General features: G+C 40.1%; 1 protein-coding gene across 2 annotated transcripts in view; it reads left to right on the top strand.

Moving 5' to 3' along the window:
• MEP1B (meprin A subunit beta) overlaps positions 1-20118 on the top strand; it is a 28309-nt gene that overhangs the window by 2207 nt on the left and 5984 nt on the right. For both annotated transcript variants that reach the window (XM_057397686.1, XM_057397687.1), the window contains exons 2-11: positions 4324-4342; positions 4527-4577; positions 4682-4725; positions 5750-5822; positions 6399-6516; positions 10311-10489; positions 11946-12164; positions 15259-15411; positions 16096-16311; positions 18752-19219. In XM_057397686.1, coding sequence (XP_057253669.1) covers positions 4324-4342; positions 4527-4577; positions 4682-4725; positions 5750-5822; positions 6399-6516; positions 10311-10489; positions 11946-12164; positions 15259-15411; positions 16096-16311; positions 18752-19219 — 1540 coding nt within the window. The remainder of the gene's footprint in view (positions 1-4323; positions 4343-4526; positions 4578-4681; positions 4726-5749; positions 5823-6398; positions 6517-10310; positions 10490-11945; positions 12165-15258; positions 15412-16095; positions 16312-18751; positions 19220-20118) is intronic.

Here is a 20118-nt window from a genome sequence, read left to right on the forward strand (position 1 = left end):
GATGCCAGTACTTGAAGTTCTATAGTCTGGAAAAAAACTGATAAATTAGTGTCTCATCCAAACTTGGATGGTTGGAGTATTGGTTGACAATACTCCATCTGAAGTTGATGGTGAGACAGGGAAATTTTCATCAGAGATTTATCACACCCTTGAATCGATGTCCAAGCTAGATGAGATGGATCATCTTTTGGAGCTGCCAGGGCATTGTGGTGGTGCCATAGGTATTTTAGGGGCAGATCTCAAATTTGAGATCCTCAGGACAGTGAGAAGAGCATGCAGCAAGCTCGCTGCCCTGGACTTCAAGAGAGCAGACTTTGGCCTCTTCAGGAACCTGCTTAGGAAGGTTCCATGGGATACAGCCCTAGAGGGCAGGGGGGCCCAAGACTCTTGGTTGATATTCAAGGATCACCTGCTACAAGCTCAGGAGTGTTGCATCCCAACCAGAAGGAAGTGCAGCAGGAGGGCCAGGAGACCTCCTTGGATGGATAAGGAGCTCCTGAGGAAAATTCAAATGAAAAAAGAGGCTTATAATAAGTGGAAGCAAGGACAGGTGGCATGGGAAGAGTACAAGGATATCGTCTGGGAAGCTAGGGACCAGGTTAGGAAAGCTAAGGTTCAGTTAGAATTAAACTTAGCTAGAGGTATTAAAGATAACAGGAAGGGATTCTACAAGTACATAGCAAATAAAAAACAGACTAGGGAGAATGCAGGCCCCCTCAGGAAGCTCTCGGGAGAACTGGCTACACAGGATTTGGAGAAGGCTGAGGTTCTGAATGACTTCTTTGCCTCGGTCTTCACTGGCAAAGGCTCTTGACCAAAGCACCCAAGTCTTGGAAGGCAGATGCAGGGACTGTGAGAATGAAGACCTTGCGCCCGCTGTAGGAGAGGAACTGGTTCGAGAGCATCTTAAAAATCTGAATGTGCAGAAGTCCATGGGTCCTGATGAGATCCATCCGTGGGTCCTGAAGGAGCTGGCAAATGAAGTTGCGAAACCACTGTCCATCATATTTAAAAAATCATGGCAGTCAGGCAGGCAGTCCAATGGCTGGAAAAAGGGAAGTATAACCCCCATTTTCAAGAAGGGGAAAATGGGTGACCCAGGGAATTACAGACCAGTCGGTCTCACCTCTGTGCCTGGCAAAATCTTGGAGCAGATTCCCCTGGAAGGCATGCTAAGGCACATGAAAATCAACAAGGTGCTTGGTGACAGCCAGCATGGCTTCACTAAGGGGAAATCCTGCCTGACCAATTTGGTGGCCTTCTATGATGGGGCTACAGAACTGATGGACAGGGGTAGAGCAGTTGACGTCATCTACCTGGACTTGTGTAAAGCGTTCGACACTGTCCCAACACAACATCCTTGTCTCTAAATTGGAGAGACACCAATTTGATGGATGGACCACTCGGTGGATAAAGAACTGGCTGGATGGCTGCACACAAAGAGTTGTGGTCAATGGCTCAATGTCCAGCTGGAGACCAGTAATGAGTGGTGTCCCTCAGGGATCAGTGTTGGGACCGGTCTTGTTCAACATCTTCATCACTGACATGGACAGTGGGATTGAGCGTGCCCTCAGCAAGTTTGCTGATGACACCAAGCTGTGTGGTTCGGTTGATACCCTGGAGGGAAGGAATGCCATCCAGAGGGACCTTGTCATGCTTGTGAGGTGGGCTGATGCCAACCTCATGAAGTTTAACCCTGCCAAGTGCAAGGTCCTACACCTGGGTCGGAGCAATCCCAGGCACAGCTACAGGTTGGGCAGAGAAGAGATTCAGAACAGCCCTGCAGAGAAGGACTTGGGGGTGTTGGCTGATGAGAAAATGAACATGAGCCGGCTTCAGTGTGCGCTTGCAGCCCAGAAAGCCAACTGTATCCTGGGCTGCATCAAAAGGAGTGTGACCAGCAGGTCGAAGGATGTGATCCTCCCCCTCTACTCTGCTCTTGTGAGACCTCACTTGGAGTATTGTGTGCAGTTCTGGTGTCCTCAACATAAAAAGGACATGGAGCTTTTGGAACAAGTCCAGAAAAGGGCCATGAGGATGATCAGAGGACTGAAGCACCTCCCGTATGGAGACAGGCTGAGGAAGTTGGGGCTGTTCAGCCTGGAGAAGAGAAGGCTGCGTGGAGACCTCATAGCAGCCTTATAGCATCTGAAGGGGGCCTATAGGGATGCTGGAGAGGGACTCTTCACTAGGGACTGTAGTGATAGGACAAGGGGTAAGGGGTTAAAACTTAAAGAGGGGAAGTTTAGATTGGCTATAAGGAGGAAATTCTTTCCTGTTAGGGTGGTGAGGCACTGGAATGAGTTGCCCAGGGAGGTTGTGAATGCTCCATCCCTGACAGTGTTCAAGACCAGGTTGGACAAGGCCTTGGGTGATATGGTTTAGCGTAAGGTGTCCCTGCCCATGGCAGGGGGGTTGGAACTAGATGATCTTAAGGTCCTTTCCAACTCTAATTATTCTATGATTAATTACCAATTTGTTTCTCCACTGATTACTGGGTGAGTCTACTTACCTCATTTTTACATGACTACAATAGGTGAGGTGTTTCCCACCTGTTCAAGATGCAGTAGGATTATTTGCTAGTTAAATGTGCTCACAAGCCATGGTTTGACTAATCTTCACTGTAATTTAATTCACATAAACCATGTTGTTTGCCAAAGCTGAGGACTAATGTAACAAATACTGAGACCTTTATGTGTGTGTAGATTTGAAAGTAGCAGTGATTAGACTGAATTAGATTCCTCTTTGTTGCATCTCAGGTAATATAACCTTCCTCTGTATGTGACTATGGACTGTGAATCTGTTATTTATTTACAAAACTTCAAGAGACTAGAAATGGATTATACAGGTCTCAGTTGTAATGAGGCTGAAGTTATTGCCACTCAAACAAGTAATATTTATGCACAGAGATGCTTCTTTTGAAGCAGAGTGTTTTGCTGTTGAGATTCACAAGACTAAAAACCTAGTTTTGTTGAGAACAAAATGGAAAAGAGTGACGGAAGGAATCCCTTCAGCATTAAACATTCAGTGACAGTTTTCAGATGCTGAGGACTGGATTTCAGTTGGTTGCTGAATTTTGTATTCTTCAGTCATGGACTCACATTTTGGTTTATGCACCAAAAGTACTGCTGGACTTAGCTATATTAATTTCTGTTTGTAAGCTTTTGCTGATGATAGAGGAGCATTTCCATGAGCTAGCCATTTTTTAACTTTAGCACCGTTGTGCTTTCTGGTTAGTAAGTATAGGTACGTTGTAATTTATAATTACTGAAACCGTGCAAACATTCCCCATTAATGTTTATAAGGGCATTCAACATATAGGGCTATGATTCTTTCTTTCCATCAACAATCTTTAACGGAAAAGACAATAACTTTGATTTCAATGAGAATAACAATGATTTCAATTTTTTAATATTGCAAGCTATACCCGTCATTTTTAATTCCACATTAGCTAGAAATCTGTGTGAGAGTTGGAGTTTAAAAGCAAATGAAGTCTTCAAAATGTGTTACACACTTTCCCCATTTACTTTCAGCTTGTTTTGCAAGCTTCACTGAAATTTCAAAACTTGAATACATGGGTAGTGTCTCATGCATATCAAGTGATAACAAAATGTAGTGATAGGATATACATGCAATAAAACTTTAAAATGCGAGAGGAGTCTATTGACATTTCAACTTTATGGATCATTTGTCTGCAAAAATTTTTGGGATTATTAAACTGTATCTATAAACAGTTATATGTTTATTCTTTTTCCTGAAGTGCCCATCCTTATTTTTCATTTATCAGTGTAAACCTGCATAGTACCAGCTAACTCACTGAAGTGTGAGATCAAAATATATCCTTCAGCATTTGCATCTGCCCAGCTCTGGAGACATTTTTTCAATGGACTCAGTCACTTTTCCACAATGACGCTGGGTTTTTTAGAGTTGGTTGTCTTAAAATCTACCAAATTTTGAAACAGTCCAAAGCAGTGAAGTGATGAAACAGGGCTGTTTTGGGAGAAATGGAACAGGAACCACTAGAACAGGTTGCCCAGAGAAGCTATGGATGCACCATCTCTGGCAGTGTTCAAGACCAGGTTGGATGGGGCTTTGAGCAACCTGGTCTAGTGGAAGGTGTCCCTGCCTGTGGGAAAGCTGACACACAAGCCAATATCCAGTCAAATGAAGAGGCAGTGGGTCCAGTCAATCCAGCACAAAGCCATACCCTAAGTGCTGTCAGTTGAGCTTAAATCTCATCTCTAATACTGTTGTGAGAGTAACGTGAGCTGCATTTCATTATATGCCTTTCTAATAATATCTTCTTTTCTTCCCCCTCCCCAGCCTGCTCCAGAGACAACTGGTGAGTTCTGTTTTGAAATCTATTTGCATGCATGGGAGGCAGTCAACAAAACCAGCTGCTCATAAACATCGCTAGGACAGACACAGATTTATAATTACTGTTATTGTTATTGCATTAATTTTCACACTTCATAAAGATAACAGCAAGGGCTAATGTCCTACCTCACTTGTCTTTTTATTTTCAGAACGAGATGTAGATGGAGGAATTGATCAAGACATCTTTGACATCAATGAAGGTTTTTTTTAATTCACTTTCTCTTTTAAATTTTTTTTGGTGATTTTTATTACGGGAGCCACAGATCACTGCGATAACTGAAAGTTAATCTCCTTTTCTCTTTAGCTTTAGGACTGAACCTTTTTGAGGGAGACATCAAACTTAACAGGGTGAGTTCAAATATAAAATATAAAACCAGAAACCTGTCATTGACTTATGCAACATAAAGTATTGCTGGCATGGAAATGATTGATGCATCCTGCTCCTACTAACAATAAATGCTGTTTATGTAACAGTAAACCGAATATATTTGGGGATGGATTTCTACAAAATGTCATAAACAATGAAGGAGCCTGGCGCATTTGCAGAAACATTATCCAGGGTAAAGTCAGTTTAGCCATTAGATCAATATTATTAGTTTCTTGTTTCCTTTACTGTGTTCCTTGTATTAGAACTTTTAGGAGATTCACCAGCACTGATCATCACGCAGACAGGTTTATATAAAAGATTCTCCATATATCTGTGCAATATTTATAATGAGCCGATTAGATTTACAGATGAGTGCTGCAAAACCTTCATCATTTAAGTAGATTCACTAGAACTAATGGAACTAATGGAAAAAATTAGATCTATAACATGTTTTAAAGCCTCTGCCCTACCTGGCCAATTAAAAAAGTAAATATATTTACATAACAAGTTACATCTCAAAAACAGCTGGTAGAAATCCCCAAACTGTCTTGAGCACCTCAAAATCGGTAATGATGTTTTACTCTCACTTTTGGTGAACTGCTTTGGCCTGAGTGTATCAGTGGAAGCAAGAACAGCACTTGCTAAGGGCACGGGAACAAACTCTTGCATTATGGAAAATTAAAAAAAATTATTAATGTCTGTACAGTTGCCAGGACTTTAGATCTTAATGCTTCCCACAGGAGCCAAAGCTCTCCTCACACTGCCATCGAAATCCCAGGTAATTTCTATGGAAAAAATGCTGCAGAAATTGAAGAAAGAAGGGAGTGAAGGGATTTCAAACCCAAGCCTTAGACCTCTGATCTTCTGAAGTTTTTGAGCTCTTTGATGATGTGTCTTACCCATATGGGCTTGTAGGAAAAATGCTTTGCTTTAGCACTATTGTAGTCCCTGATCCTAACCCACATTTTACTCAGGACTTCATACCTACTTCTTTCTCACATGCAGGCACGAAACTCCATCATTGGTGATAAATATCGGTGGCCCCATGTTATTCCCTATGTCCTTGATGATAGCCTAGGTATGGTATTTGCCCTTGACAATGTCCATATGTTATGTTGATTGAAATGTTAAATACCGGTTGATACATACTCTGTGGCACCTTTTATTGTAAGCCCAGAGCAGGCATTTCCCACAGCAGGGTTTGGCCTGGGTAAGCACAAGCAGCATGTATCACCTTAGTGTTGGTGCTGGTTCTCACCTCCTTTCTTGGATGGTTCTTATCCCGCCATTGCTGTGGCCCAGAAAATTGATTTGGTTTTAAATGCACATAAAATTGATTTGGTTTTAAATGCATATGTCTGGGACATGGAACTCTACTAAGCAGAAATAAAAACAGGACACTGATGATCTTTTCAAAGCCCGGAAGCTTACCTGGCCATGTACATAATCTACAGCACCAATGGCAAACTGGGATTCTGGCAGACAACACAGTTTGCACTGGCACATTGCTGAGTCCCCTTGTCTTAATCCAACAAAAAGCCTGCTTAGTTTAATCAAAGATTGCTGGAGTAAGACCCACCCTTAGGACGTGCTCCATACAGATAATAGTACAAACCTGTTGGCTCAGTATTGACAAGAACACTCTGCTTTGCAGAAATGAATGCTAAGGCACTCATCCTCAAGGCATTTGAACAGTATCGACTGAAAACCTGTATTGACTTCAAACCTTGGGAAGGGGAGAAGAATTACATACATGTGTTCAAAGGAAGTGGGTAAGAGGAGTTATGTAAAATAAATTTTATCCGGTTTGACTTTAACCTATTTTTGTGGCCATTATTCATCTAAAACTCATATATATATGTATATAATTTTGTGTTTTTGTTGTGTCCATTTTACTAGTCTTTTTTTTTAAACCGGAAATTGTAGTAGTTTCCAAAACAGATATTACCTTGGGAACAATAAACAATTTTTTGCTGATACTTCTTTCTAAGTGTGGGAAGAAATCAAGTCCTTTAAGAGTTAATTTTCTGGGCGTGGTAAAACATATCAGAAACAAGCCAATTATTTTCTGGATTGATTTTTGGATATATGAAGTATCACTTTCAAATGGTCATTCTTAGTTTAACAAAATGGTCACCTTAGTTTAACAAAAACAATCCCAGCAGCAATATGATCGTTCTAACTATGGGACAATGAATTTTTTTGACTATTACAATGGAATTGCGTCTGAGCAATGTCACACCAGCATTCAGATATAACAGCAATATTTTTAAATGCTTGCATAGCATTTAGATATTTTACAGAGGTTTCACTTTATTTACCTCTTTTGATGAATAGTTATGCTATTCCACCTTAAATTTTGTAAAATAAGACTCCATAAGGAATTCAAAATTGCCCCAGCTGCTTCACTTTCTCAGACAGTCTCTGTCAAAACAGTGCAACAAGAATAAAGATATCTCCTCTCTATGCTGAAACATTTCTCTTTTAGAAAAGGAGATCAAGGAAAGCTTGATAGCCTGCTGAGGAAATTTACTTTCAGAAAATCATTTCCTGATATGAGAATGCATTCATAAATGGGAAAAGATTTTCTGATAATAAAAATGTTTCTCTTTCCATTTGACTTGTTCTGAGATATCTGTAGCAGATAATTGTTTCAGAATGTCTTCAGTCTCTGGCTTTTTATACCTTCTTTTCTTCATGCTGTACACATGACATTGAAACTCAACCCTAAAAGATGTGTAAGTGGAGACATAGGGAGCAATGCATTTTCCTGTGCTAATAACTTGGGCTTGTTGAGCCAAATGGAAAACTCATGTAGATAAATTTTTTAGTCCTTCATCACCTAAAGTATGCATTGAATTTGCTAATAATTGTACCTGAAAAACTGCAATATTTAGCCTATGGCAAATTAGAGGCCTCTGCATGATGTTTCATTTATATATCTATTAAAAATAGATGAGTCATGGTGATGAAGATGACAAGTCATTCTAGTTGGATAACATATCTTGTCCTCACTGCCTGGTGTGTTGCTTGCCCTGAAATTTTTCTATCATCTCAGCTGACACATTCTTAAAACAACTAACGCTCAGCAGCACTTCTTAAAAGGTTGGAGCTAAACAATGCAGTCTCCTGAAAATGGCTGTCCAGTTTCAGTGAGCTAGCTTCGGGCTGCACAAAATGTTATCAGGACTGACCCTTCATTTCACTCCATGACTGTCTTGTGATATAGTGGGACAAGGTGAAAGGTGGATAAACCAAAACATGTCCCCTCTGCAGTTCCTAATTATTATTATTATTAATCAGTGAGGACCCTTCTAACTGCAGACTAAAGACCTCAGTCCAGCGGGTACAGTGCAGACAGGAGTACAAAGTTCCTGGCAACACCAACCGGATTAATGAAGTTTTAGCACACCAGGAAAAAGTTGATAAATCATCTTTGCCTTTCCAATCTTGGCTTGCATCTATGAAACAGACAGAGGAAGGTGAGGGAATTTTGTATCAAAAGGATTTGTAGTAGACCATAAAGTCCTCATCTGGATTATCCTTTTGAATCTAGATGAAGTCAGCCACAAAAGAAGCCAGCTGCTGTTTTGTTGTGTTGACTGCCCTGTGCAAATACACATTTGTAGACTCTGAAGTACCGTATGTAGGGTCATCTCTGTATTCTTCTCATGAATAGAGGACTCATTTAGCAGGAAATTTTGCATGGTGTGGAAGACCCAAGTGGTTAGCAGACCAGGGAGGATCAACACCATCTCTATTATTTCCACATGGAAAATCAGGTTTTCATGGAGGTCTGGGGGTATCAGTTCAGCTCTTTACCACTGTTTCACACGGCAAAGAGAACCCATGCAGAAATGGATTAATACAGATCCCTGGGTAACCAGCTTGGTGCTGGGAAATCAAAGTGCTTATGTGCTTGTACTGGTGATCTGTGATACTATGGGAAGTTATTTGCTAGCAGGACGTTAGGATAGAATGTGCTTGAAGTAAGTAGCATCATTGCTACTAATGGCATGTATCTACTTACAGCTCATCTTCCAAAAAGAAGGCTGGTGGGATTAGTCGGAGCAGATACCTTCCTGTTTCTCTAGCCTCTGATAGAGCAACTAGCAATGCAGAAAGCATAGAATCAGAGATAGAGCTCTCACACACTTGGAAAACTGGGACTTTCTCCCATTTTTTCCCCTCCTGAAGACACTCCTAACACGGGATTCCAGGTGCTCATTGCTCTGGAGCACTGACTTGTATTATTCTCAGTGCTGGGTAACGCAGACCATGTATTTACTCCCTCTGTGGCTGCAGAGTGATGGTGTTGTAGGCATTTGGTAGTCTGAAGGGAAGGCGGAGCTGCGTCCCCTGGTGTTCAGATGTTAATTTTGTCTGTAGCCTGCTGTGTGAAGCCAGGGGCAGCTGCTTTGGTATGAGATGGACCCAGAACTGTGATGGACTTCTTAGACTTCCACACAACACAAGAAAAAGCTGCATAATCAATATGAGGCCTTGTTCAAGGCAAGCCTGTGAAATTATGGATGCCATATGTGCTTATTCTGAGGTGTCATACTGTGATTTTAATAAGTAATCAACAGCCAAGGCCTATGCTGCTTTATGGAAAGAGAAATACTAGGGAATATGTTGTACTAATAAGTTACAGGGTTCAAAAGCGCATGGTGTGCTTTTGTTTTTTAAATTTCTGGGGTGATAGAACTGCAAATCCTATGGCATATTTTGTGCCTGATTAATTTTATGTACTTCATTCGATAAGTGTTGATTTATTTGATGCTTAAAATATCAATTTAAATGTAGCTCTCTGTGCTGGCTGGTTTGTGGACATGGGGTGCCATCTTATTGTCTTGTGCAGATAGCTCATTGAAATTTTTATCCTTTAATAAAAACTTCCAGCACAGCTGCAGTTTTGCTCTTCCTTGTGAGTGTGTGTCAGCAGCAAGTGCTCTAGAACAGAAACTCAGAAATAGAAAAGAGCGAGCTTGTGAAAAGCACTATCAAATCTACCAACCTTTTGAAAGCTAAACACAGCCACAAAGAAGTGCATCTTGCCTGGCAGCCACAGCCCCTCACAGAGAAAAAGGCCAAAACAATGGAGAGAAGCAGCTGCAGTGGCAGAGTGTGCATGAACCTGGTTCCCTTACAACAGGGACTGGCTCAAAGTGCACTACAGTCACATACTGTGATCCATCTGACAATTGTTAATCTGCAGTAACTTAATTGCTCTAAGTTATGTGTCCATAGTCTTTAATGTTTACCAGAGTGCCAATGAAATCCTCAACAGTTTTCTGCTGTCACAAATAGCTCAACATTCTTCTACTAAAGAAAACCCATTAAAGAGCCAGAATAGGAGAAGTGCTTGTTCATCAAAACACAGCTAAATGTGAGAGGAAAAGGTCTGATAAGGACTAGATCAATGAATAAGTGCTCTCTGTAGCAAAATGTAACTTCAACACTCAAGTTAAAAATGTACCTGTTGAACAGACTGATTCTGGAGCTCGCATGGCACGGGGATGGCATGTATCTCAGAGAGCCCTCTCTCATCTTGTTTCAATGCTAGCTGCTGGTCCTCAGTGGGAAACCTCCAAAGGGGGTTGCAGGAACTCTCCATTGGAGCTGGCTGTGACAGGATCGCGACAATCCAGCACGAGTTCCTGCACGCCCTGGGATTCTGGCATGAGCAGTCACGGTCTGACCGGGATGACTATGTGTCCATCATCTGGGAGAGGGTTCTGTCAGGTCAGTTACTCACCTGATTTTCCCTTCAGGCTCTGGTGTTAGGGGGTTTAGTAGTGGAACATAGCTTCCAGCCACCCTTTGGTGGTCACACTATTCTCTTCTTACCTGGACTTACATTTCAAAGCCAGCGTATTAGTGAATTAAATATCAGGTGACACCTATTCAGGACAGAAAGCCTTGTTTGTGGTTGTTGTGGTTATTGCTTGTGCCACAGCAGTTGCCAAAGCCCTAGCTAGAGGCCTGAGTCCTGGTATGCTACATGTAGTACAGCAGAGCAGCAGAAGGGAATAATTTGGTTTGTTAAAATGAATACCCTGAAAGCACTGTTGGTCTGGGAGCCCTTAACAAAACAGAAGTAATTGAAAAAAAATCCCACTCTGAAAAACCCAGCATGACCAAAGTTAGTAGAAAATCTCTAGTGAAAACACTGGTCATCCTTTCCTGCTGACCATTACACCTGGTGCAGCAGAACTGAGACAGTAGAGCATGCAGAGGGTGTGCAGGTAGGAGAGACCCTTCTCGGGGTCCGCATCACATGAGCAGTTACTTTAGTAATGCAGCTTGTGAATGTAAGCCATGGTGCATTTGGCACAAGCCTGAGAGCTGGCACAGGGATCCTTGGGACTCAGTCTCTTCAGCTTGCCCTTGTCCTCTGTGACTTTCAGGCAGTCCAAAACCAAAGTTATATACACAGACTTGATGTTTCCCTAACACAGGTACACACAAGACTGAAAAAGTAGATAATGATTAAGTCTAATGCATTCTTCTTCAGTAGTGATCAATAGTCAGGTGCATATGCAAGCATACATTACAGAAAATTACTTAGACTGTTATTTGATTTCCATTATACTTTGCTGACTCTTTAATAACAAGTTGAACTATTGTTAGACATTTGAAACTGCTGCAGCTTTTTACACTGACCAGAGTATAGTTACTGTATTTTGACTAATTTAAAATGTTTACCTTATAGCTAGTAATGGGGTTTTGCTCATACTCCAGAAAATATCTGTAAAGGTAAATTCTGGATGCTTATCTGATAAAAGCACTAACTGGTTTATTGTGAGCTAAAATGGCTAGCAATTATATATCAAGAATACAGATTAGAAACAGGGATTCACTGCAGTTGCAAATTGCATTAATCTGAGTATGAAACATTATCTCCACTTTTGGGAATCATAAAGCCACCAAAGTTTACAGGTGTTTCACAGGAAAAAGTTTTCTGGTAGCAAAAGGCTTTGTTTTATCCAGCAGAAGTCATTGTGTTATGTTCCAGTGGCTGAAAGAGGAAAGTAAATAACTCCAGACTAGAAATAAAATAGTTTTACAGAGCAAGGACAAGTAAATGACTACAAAAAACACTCTGGGATCTGATGAATTCTCTGTCACTTTGAGTCTTTACACAGAACTTGGTCCTCTTGGGCAACAAAAAATCTTCTCTTTTGTTTTTCCCATTTAGGTAGAGAACATAATTTCAACAAATATGATGATAAAAGATCAGACTCCCTGAATGTCCCTTATGATTATACTTCTGTGATGCACTATAGCCAGAATGCATTCAGGAACGGAACTGAACCCACCATTGTCACTAACATACCAGACTTCATGGACGTTATAGGACAGCGAATGGATTTCAGTGATTATGATCTCCAGAAACTGAACCGGCTGTACAATTGCTGTAAGTTTCTCCATTGCTTTTAAAATTCTTCACTTCTGGCAGCTGAAAGAAAAGAGGGTGATACCTACACACCGGACTCATCCAGGCACAAGTGAAAGAGATGCTAACGTATTTGCAGAAGTGAATTGTGTTAAAAACACCATAAATAACGGTACAGCTAGGAAAAGCATAGGCCTCCTGCAGAAACACTGCTATGCAGCAGTTTTCTGTGCAATATCATCTGACCTTAGCTAAAAACCAGCTTCACTCAGCAGTGGATTTTTGTTCCTCCCTTGGGTGGCTGTTTAAAATGTGTGCTTCTGCACAAAGCTTTCTGTTTTTTTTTTCCTCCATTATTGCACAGCTGTTGCTCAGACACTGTACAGAAATGAGTATCTTTGCTGTGGGTATCATACCTACTCCTCTTCCATGGACTCTGTGAGACCACCAGTGTTCAAGCAAATAGGGTACAGATGCTGTTATGCAGAAAACGTGTGCTTTTTAGATTTTTTCCTTTTAGTCTCTTACAAAAGTGGTCAAAAGAGTTATTTTGCTTATATGGGATTTATTTTAGAAAGTTGAGTGAAAGTAAGAGACAGAGAAATACAGATAAGTCTATTACAAAACTGGAATGTAATTCTGTAATTGTGACTGCATCAAACGTGCCCTGGCACTCAGATGAAAACTCTTATCTCACTGCCTCAATATCCCAAGTAGTGAGTACTAGTTTACAGCTATATATGAAGCCTCATTCTACAGATACCTTAAATAATTATAAAAGTTTTATTAAACCAGTGCTTTTTTTTTGAGCATACAATTCTCATGAAATATTTCTGTTCATGTAGGTCTAAACTGAACACACACTTACATGCAGCCTCACATTCTACCACTTGGCACACAGTCAGGTGTTACAGAAGTGATTACAGCTAAGGATGTCTTTAACAGTGAATGGGGTCCTTCTTCCTCCCTCTTAAACTTATATACTTTCCATCATTCTCATGCACTATGTGAATACTTCATGAGATTTTAACTTTTTTCTTAACCCACAGGCACATTCCCTGTGTGAAATAAACCCCAGCCATGTTGAGATCAGTGACAAAACTGCCACCACCTCCAGTGCAATCAGGATCTTCCCTCCTGTCTAGTTTGTCCCTTGGCTTTGTATAGTGCCCATGATATTTACAGAGCCATAAGTGGTCTTCAGATCACCCACCATTTGCCTAAATGGCCCCTGTGCCAGGGAAGACGGATGTTTCACAGGTCTCAGCCCTTGCTCATTCTGCTGCTAGGCTGATCCTTTTAGGTTATGGGAAGACTGAGAATTTTAAACATGGTTTGGGCGGCAGATGTCCTCCCAGAGGAATCAGAAAATCACTTCTGTTGCTGAACATGATTCAAGGAAAAGGTTAAGATTAACTTCTGCTAAAGGCCTGTGTGGTTAGGAAATTCCATTAAAAATGGCAAACTTGGTTCTAACGTTAAAAAAAAAACCAACCCGCAGCATAAGAAATCTTGACTGATACTTTAGAGCTGTTCTCATCTTTTTTTCACGACTGTCTTTCAGGCTGTATGATAACAGTAGGTTTTAGTCTGTTTTACTGTTCTAGCATACTACTTAACGGAACCAACCATGAATTTTCACCAAGCTACTGGAAGTTAGGACTCAGCACTCCTCCACCATGTATTTTCTTCCAAGTCCAGCCTTTCACTACATACCAAGAAAGTATTTGGCTTTTGGTGCAGATGGAGTTCAAAACCTGCCTCAAGCAGTGCCCCCTTCTCCTATTTCAGGAATTAATCTAAGGAATAAATCATAAGAAATTGGGTCTTGCTTTTCTCTCTTCCTGTTGTTCAGGTCAGCACTCCATGCCAGCCAGCAGTGTCTAATTAAAGTAGTTTGGCTGCTTCTTTTCTGTTCGGGCAAATCAATTTCATATTTTGGTTTATATTTTGATTTCAAAGAGTTATTTCATATAATTGTCCCTTTTGTTTATATTCTTTCTCCAGCAGTCAATATAACAGTTACCATTAAAATCTCTTGTTTTTTTACATCATACCAATACTGTGCCTTAGAAGGTATCAGTCACCCAACACTTCTGATAGCCTTACAGCTCTGTAGGGCTGTTAGCTTTTTATGAGGACACTACAAATATCTCAGCAGTACAACTGATATGGCAGCAGTTCATACTTAAGTGTTTCCCTGAGCCACAGCCTAAGTGAGGCATTTGGCATGCCATTGAGGTTGATTTTTGTGATACTCAAGGTCCTTTTTGTAGTGGAAGTTTTCTCCGTATCAAATGAAACCTTTAAACCTGCCACAATACTTTATATGTACTTTGAAAAGCATTTTATTATATGATTTGTTTTCAGATCTTGTCCGGTGATACACAGAACTTAGGCATGGTACAATGGGAAACAAAACTAAGATCAGGGATAAACCTGGACTGTATCTTCCCTTACCCATCCAGGGTTTGTTTTAGACAGAGAAACTATTTCCTACAGTGCTCTCCCTTTCACATTCAACTGCACAGACTTCCTTTACTTATTTTTTCACTTGTTATATGCAAGACATCTTAAAAATTGGTTCCAAATGTACCTTTGTCAAACATGTTGGGTTTTTTCTGTTCAGCATTTTGAAAATCAAGGTTTGCTTATTGCAGTGAAATAACTTCTGCTATGCTATATTTCAAAATAAGCACTCCAGCTCAAAATCTGTGGCCGTGTCTGGACCAGCCCGAGGAAAGCAGAGGCATGAATGGGAAGTCTCAGGACCTTTTGACAGTGTGAAAGTTGGTGGGTTTGGACTGATATTAGTGTTTGTTTTGTAAATAAAAAACGTGATCTGATAATTAGCTGGCACTCTCATGTGCTTCCTGAGTGCCCAGAGTGGTCCTGACAACTCTTACTAATGTCAGAGTTAATTGCCAAACGCTTTGAGTTCCAGAACATTATACTTATGAATGTTGATGGTAAGCAAAGCCACTGATTATTTGGTGTTTGCATTTAGTCTTTCTCTGCTCTTGGCTTTTGGACATTCAGAATTAAGATGGATGTTGTGTAATGGAGATTCACAGCTTTTTCTTTCTTTTTCTTTTGTTTTTTTTGAATGTTATAGCCTCCTCCCTGAGTTTCATGGACACATGCAGTTTTGAGCTTGAAAATATATGTGGCATGATTCAAAGTTCAGATGATAACAGTGATTGGCAGCGTTTGTCTCACGTTCTTGCTGGGCCACATACTGATCACACTAATATGGGAGAATGTGAAGGTATGAGAAAATACTGTTCTTATCTTGCTGGCAATTATATTCTGCAGAGGCATGTGAGTTGACTTCGATCTTGGCCTTGCTCTCTGTTTATTTGTTAACAAATCACAGCTTATTTTTTAACTAAGCAACATAAATCTACATACTCAGGGATAACGATCGATTTTCTGCTTATTTGAGAAAAGTGAATGTCCTTATCTCTTTTAATTTGTTTTCTAGTCTTAGTGTCACATGCTGACATGAGAACTGTATAAAATGTTCTAACCTATGGTACAGGCGCACCAGAAAGATTGCTGCTTTTCTCAATAATAGCTCAGTAAATCCTTGGAAAGGATTGGGATTTAGAAATTATGTGTATTATCCCGGCTCAGATGAACAGTTAATTGGGAATATAGCCAGTTGTTTCTGAACCTGCCAGAAAAATCTTCATGAGTTCAGGAGCTTAAACCAGTCCTCCAGAGGGAGAGTCAATGATGAATTACTGGGTAAAGAGTACAAATTGCTAGAGACAGAAAAACGAGGAAAAATCTTGCAAGGATCTGAGGGTTTGTACAGAATCTACTTCACCCTGACTTGACCATGTCTTCCTGTGTTTGTTATTACAATACAGCGTTAAGAATAGCAGTATGCCAGGAAAATTCTATTTTCTTTCTCCTCTACCATTAATTTCTCATTGACTTTTGACAGATTCTGGCTACTTCATGCATTTCAACACCAGCACTGGAGTAGACGGAAGCACAGCTATCCTGGAGAGCAGAATTTTGTATCCCAAAAGGGGTTTTCAGTGCTTACAATTCTATTTCTATAACAGTGGTCATGAAAGTGATTGCCTGCATGTCTGGGTCAGGGAGTATACTTCAGCCCATCCGAATGGCACTTTGAGACTCATTGAAGAGATAAAAGGTATGGAATAAAACTGCATTTTGGTTTAATCTATACTCAATATCCTTTTCAAAGTACTGGGGGGAAATGTTGTATCAAAGTGACTCATCTCCTAGTGTTATTCTTTGGCTTCTTCTCTATGTGATTGATTCTTTGCTGGTGAAATTACACTTGATGAAAATATACTTGATCCTCAGTCAGATTTTCCTGTAATGTAATCAATTACCACAAATTGCAAACTCTTGCATTATCAAGATGGTTTTCTCACCAAAATAGCTAAAATTCCATGAGTAGTCATTTTAACTGTTCCAGAATTGCTGGCATCAATAGCAACCGATGAAGTTGGTCATTAGAGTAAATTGCAATGACTAAGAAAGTAATAATAAAGAAATGGAAAGTGTAAGTGTCCTGGATTACCTAACATGCTAGTTTAAAAAGGATAAATAAAATTCAGCTTACTTTTTAAACAATGTTTGAAATATATGGGCAGCAGATCATGATTTGAGTTGTAGTTTGAAGAAAACTGAGTTCTTGTGCTTTTAGGAGGTTATGACCTACCAAACGAGCAACTGGGGTCAGTTCGTGCACAAGAGCTCTTTAAGCTAGAATTGCCAAAGTTACTTTATGATTAAATTACTTTATCACTTAGCTATCACTTGGTGTCCATTACAGCTATAACTATTTTAATCTTCAGGTTACCCAAGGGTCTGTGCAAGTTCTTTCACTAAACAGGTTATCAAGTCCACTCTTCTGCCTCTTCTTATTCCTTTAGGCTCATCTGCTGCTGTGCCCGTTTTTCTTTTCTTTTTCTACTCTTTTCTACACCCTGATACTTTCATCATCCCTGTGTGCCATCAGGAATCCTTAATAGAATTGTCACAGTTTCTGACGCAGATGCGTATTTCAGATCAGTCTGAGCGCTCCAACCTCTTTCAAACCCTACTTTGAAGCCAAGACTAATTTCTCCACAGTTCAGCCTTCTTCACAAATACTCTTTCATATATATTAGGTCCCATACCCCATTCTTTCTTTCTCAAGTCCATAATTTCCTTTTAAGTAAGTCTTTGATCACATATGTGTGTCCAGATAGGCATCCTACTTTGACAATCTCTGGTAAAAATTTCAGGAATGGTTTGAGATAGTTTTTTTTCCTGCAAGCTGTTTCACTGTTCTTATGTGAGAAGTTACCCTCACCAGCGCAGTTAAACTGGAAGAAACAATGACACTGCAGCCCTTTCCAGCCGTGGTGTGACATGCTGACTGAGCTGCTCATGGGTTTGCACTGAACCATCACGCCTGAGAGGCTGAAGGACAAGCCCTGAGCTCTTTCTCCTGATCTGTGGCACAGGAGCAGGGGATATTGTAGAGGCTATCGTGGTGGGACATTTTACAGCACAGTTAGCTGGTCTGCTCATTGAACATAAGTCAAAAACTCCTGTCCTGCATCTAATCTGTGCAGTTCAAAAAATCCTTATGCAGAAAGCAACTTAATAAAAAACAGTGGGTTTTGTTCTTGTTTCTGTGTTTACTTTTTTCCTCCTGCTTATAACAGTAATGAAAAATGGCAAGAAATTAAGACTCATACCTGAGATCCATTGTGTTGTGTTTAGAATTGTTAGGAGACTGAGTCATGAGTTCTGTACCTGTGATTGGCACTGCTTATTCCATAAATGCAGCTGAAAGTCTGGTCTTCTGTGCGGATGAACATAAACCAGACAGCAAAAGAAACTGTTTTGCTGCACATACTGTTAACAAAGGATGTCCTACTTTCACCTGCCTTACAAAGCCCCTGTGCAGAGGTCTTTGCTTCTGTGTACACTGCTCCTGTAGTCAAGTGCAATTTGCTAGTGCAGGCACTTTTGGATGCAGCATCAAATTTGCAGTGAGGTTTTATCACATGAAGAAGGTTTTGCAAATGAGTGGTTTAATTTGAACTTAGTACCATTTATCATTTGATGGATGGAGAGTGCTTCTGCATAGGCAAACTTCTGACAAGTCATTTAAATACACAAAACCAACCAAATGAACCAACCTTGTGGTTCTGGGCTCCTAGAATCCTCTTAGCATTTTTTGTTGAGACATGTTAATTTGATTATATTTTGTTCTGAATTTTCCTCTTCTTAATAATAGAGGTGACAGCCATCTTTGTGCATCTAATTATCACAACATTTGGACTAATTTAATGCAATGTTCTTTAAAAACATAAAAGAAAACACTGTCTTAAGAATGATTAACACTGTTTTCACTCAAATTGCAGAGCTGTTATGCATATTAAATCTGTTGAAAATTTGAATTCAGAAAATATGATCTTGCGCTGAAAAAGTAACATCTATAGGAGAAACATTCTATCACCTCAGAGCCACTGGAATTAAGAAATTCTTACATGGTGTTATGGGGTCCATAGCTCTTGGTAGTATTTGACTGTACTGCTTACTTCATAAATGCTTGTCCTTGTTTTCAGGTTCACCTGCGAGTTACTGGCAGCTCCATCATGTTTCTTTGAATGTCACAAGTAAATTCCGGGTTGTGTTTCAAGGCATGAAAGGAAGTGGCTTATCAAACGGAGGCCTCTCTATTGACGACATCAACTTGTCAGAAACTCAGTGTCCCCACCATGTCTGGCATATCAGAAATTTCACGCATCTCCTCAATACAAGTCCAGCAGGGAGATCAGGACGAATATACAGTCCACCCTTTTATTCAAGTGAAGGGTATGCTTTTCAGGTCAGCTTATATGTAAATGGTACCACTGATAATCCCTTTAATTTGGCAATTTACTTCCACTTGATTTCTGGAGCAAATGATGATCAGTTGCAATGGCCCTGTGCATGGCAACAAGGTACCATGATTCTGCTCGACCAGCATCCTGATATTCGTCAACGGATGTCAAACCAAAGAAGTATAACAACAGACCCTCTGGAATTATCAGGTTAGTTAAAATCAGACATGATATGCAGTACATTTAAAATGCAACCAAAAGACAAGGAGTTAGTTTTTCTCTTTGTGTAAATTAGTGCAGTTTTTTTCAGCTTCTGGAATGTTTTAATTATTTGCAGCAACAATATAAAAGATCCGCAGACCAGAGAAAATTAGACATACAAGTAGATTAAGCTGAGACCCTGGATTTTAAGGCTGATTTGCATAAGAAACTGGTGGATGATCCACTCCTAAAACTTCTCCCATATGTTCTGTGAAGATGCATTTATATCTGCTTTAATGAGAATGGAAGTTTTCCAGAAGGCTTGAGAAGAAAAATACTGAATTAACAATACACACAGTTCATACCAGATAAAAGTGAAGCTATTAAACAAATCCCTGCCCTCCTTGTAAAAGGTATAGTGCTGTCAGTGCAGATTTCCAGATGGACAAAGTACTGATTTGTATTACATAATCTGTACTTGTTCAAGATGTGAGGAGATAAGGAGCAATTGTCCTTAATAACTGGGAAAGGAGGCAGTGGAAGTAAAGATGTAACTATGAGAAAAGGTAGGAATCTCTGTAAAGAGAGATATTAAAGACCCTCCCTTCTCTCCAGTAGTCATCATTGGATAAATATTGGATTTAAGTCCAAAATTATTTTCTGCATTGATGTAAGGGTCTTGTCAAAACAAACCACCTCTACCACTGAATTACTTTCCTGGGCCTTCAGACTGTATCATTAGTGAAGGAAGAAAGGCACAAAAATGTCTAATTTACAGTATTATTTTTAAAATGTTACGCTTTACATGGATTTTTCTATGGCACTGTCTGTACATGAAAACAAAGCGGGTAATCTGGAAAGACTAAATGCCCCCCCTGTAATTGAAAAACGTAGCACACCAGGTCCTC

Source organism: Pezoporus wallicus, unplaced genomic scaffold (genome assembly GCF_028554395.1).
Source record: "Pezoporus wallicus isolate ANWC-B61680 ecotype Strahan unplaced genomic scaffold, APGP_CSIRO_Pwel_v1 contig_227, whole genome shotgun sequence".
Taxonomy (NCBI): Eukaryota; Metazoa; Chordata; class Aves; order Psittaciformes; family Psittacidae; genus Pezoporus; species Pezoporus wallicus.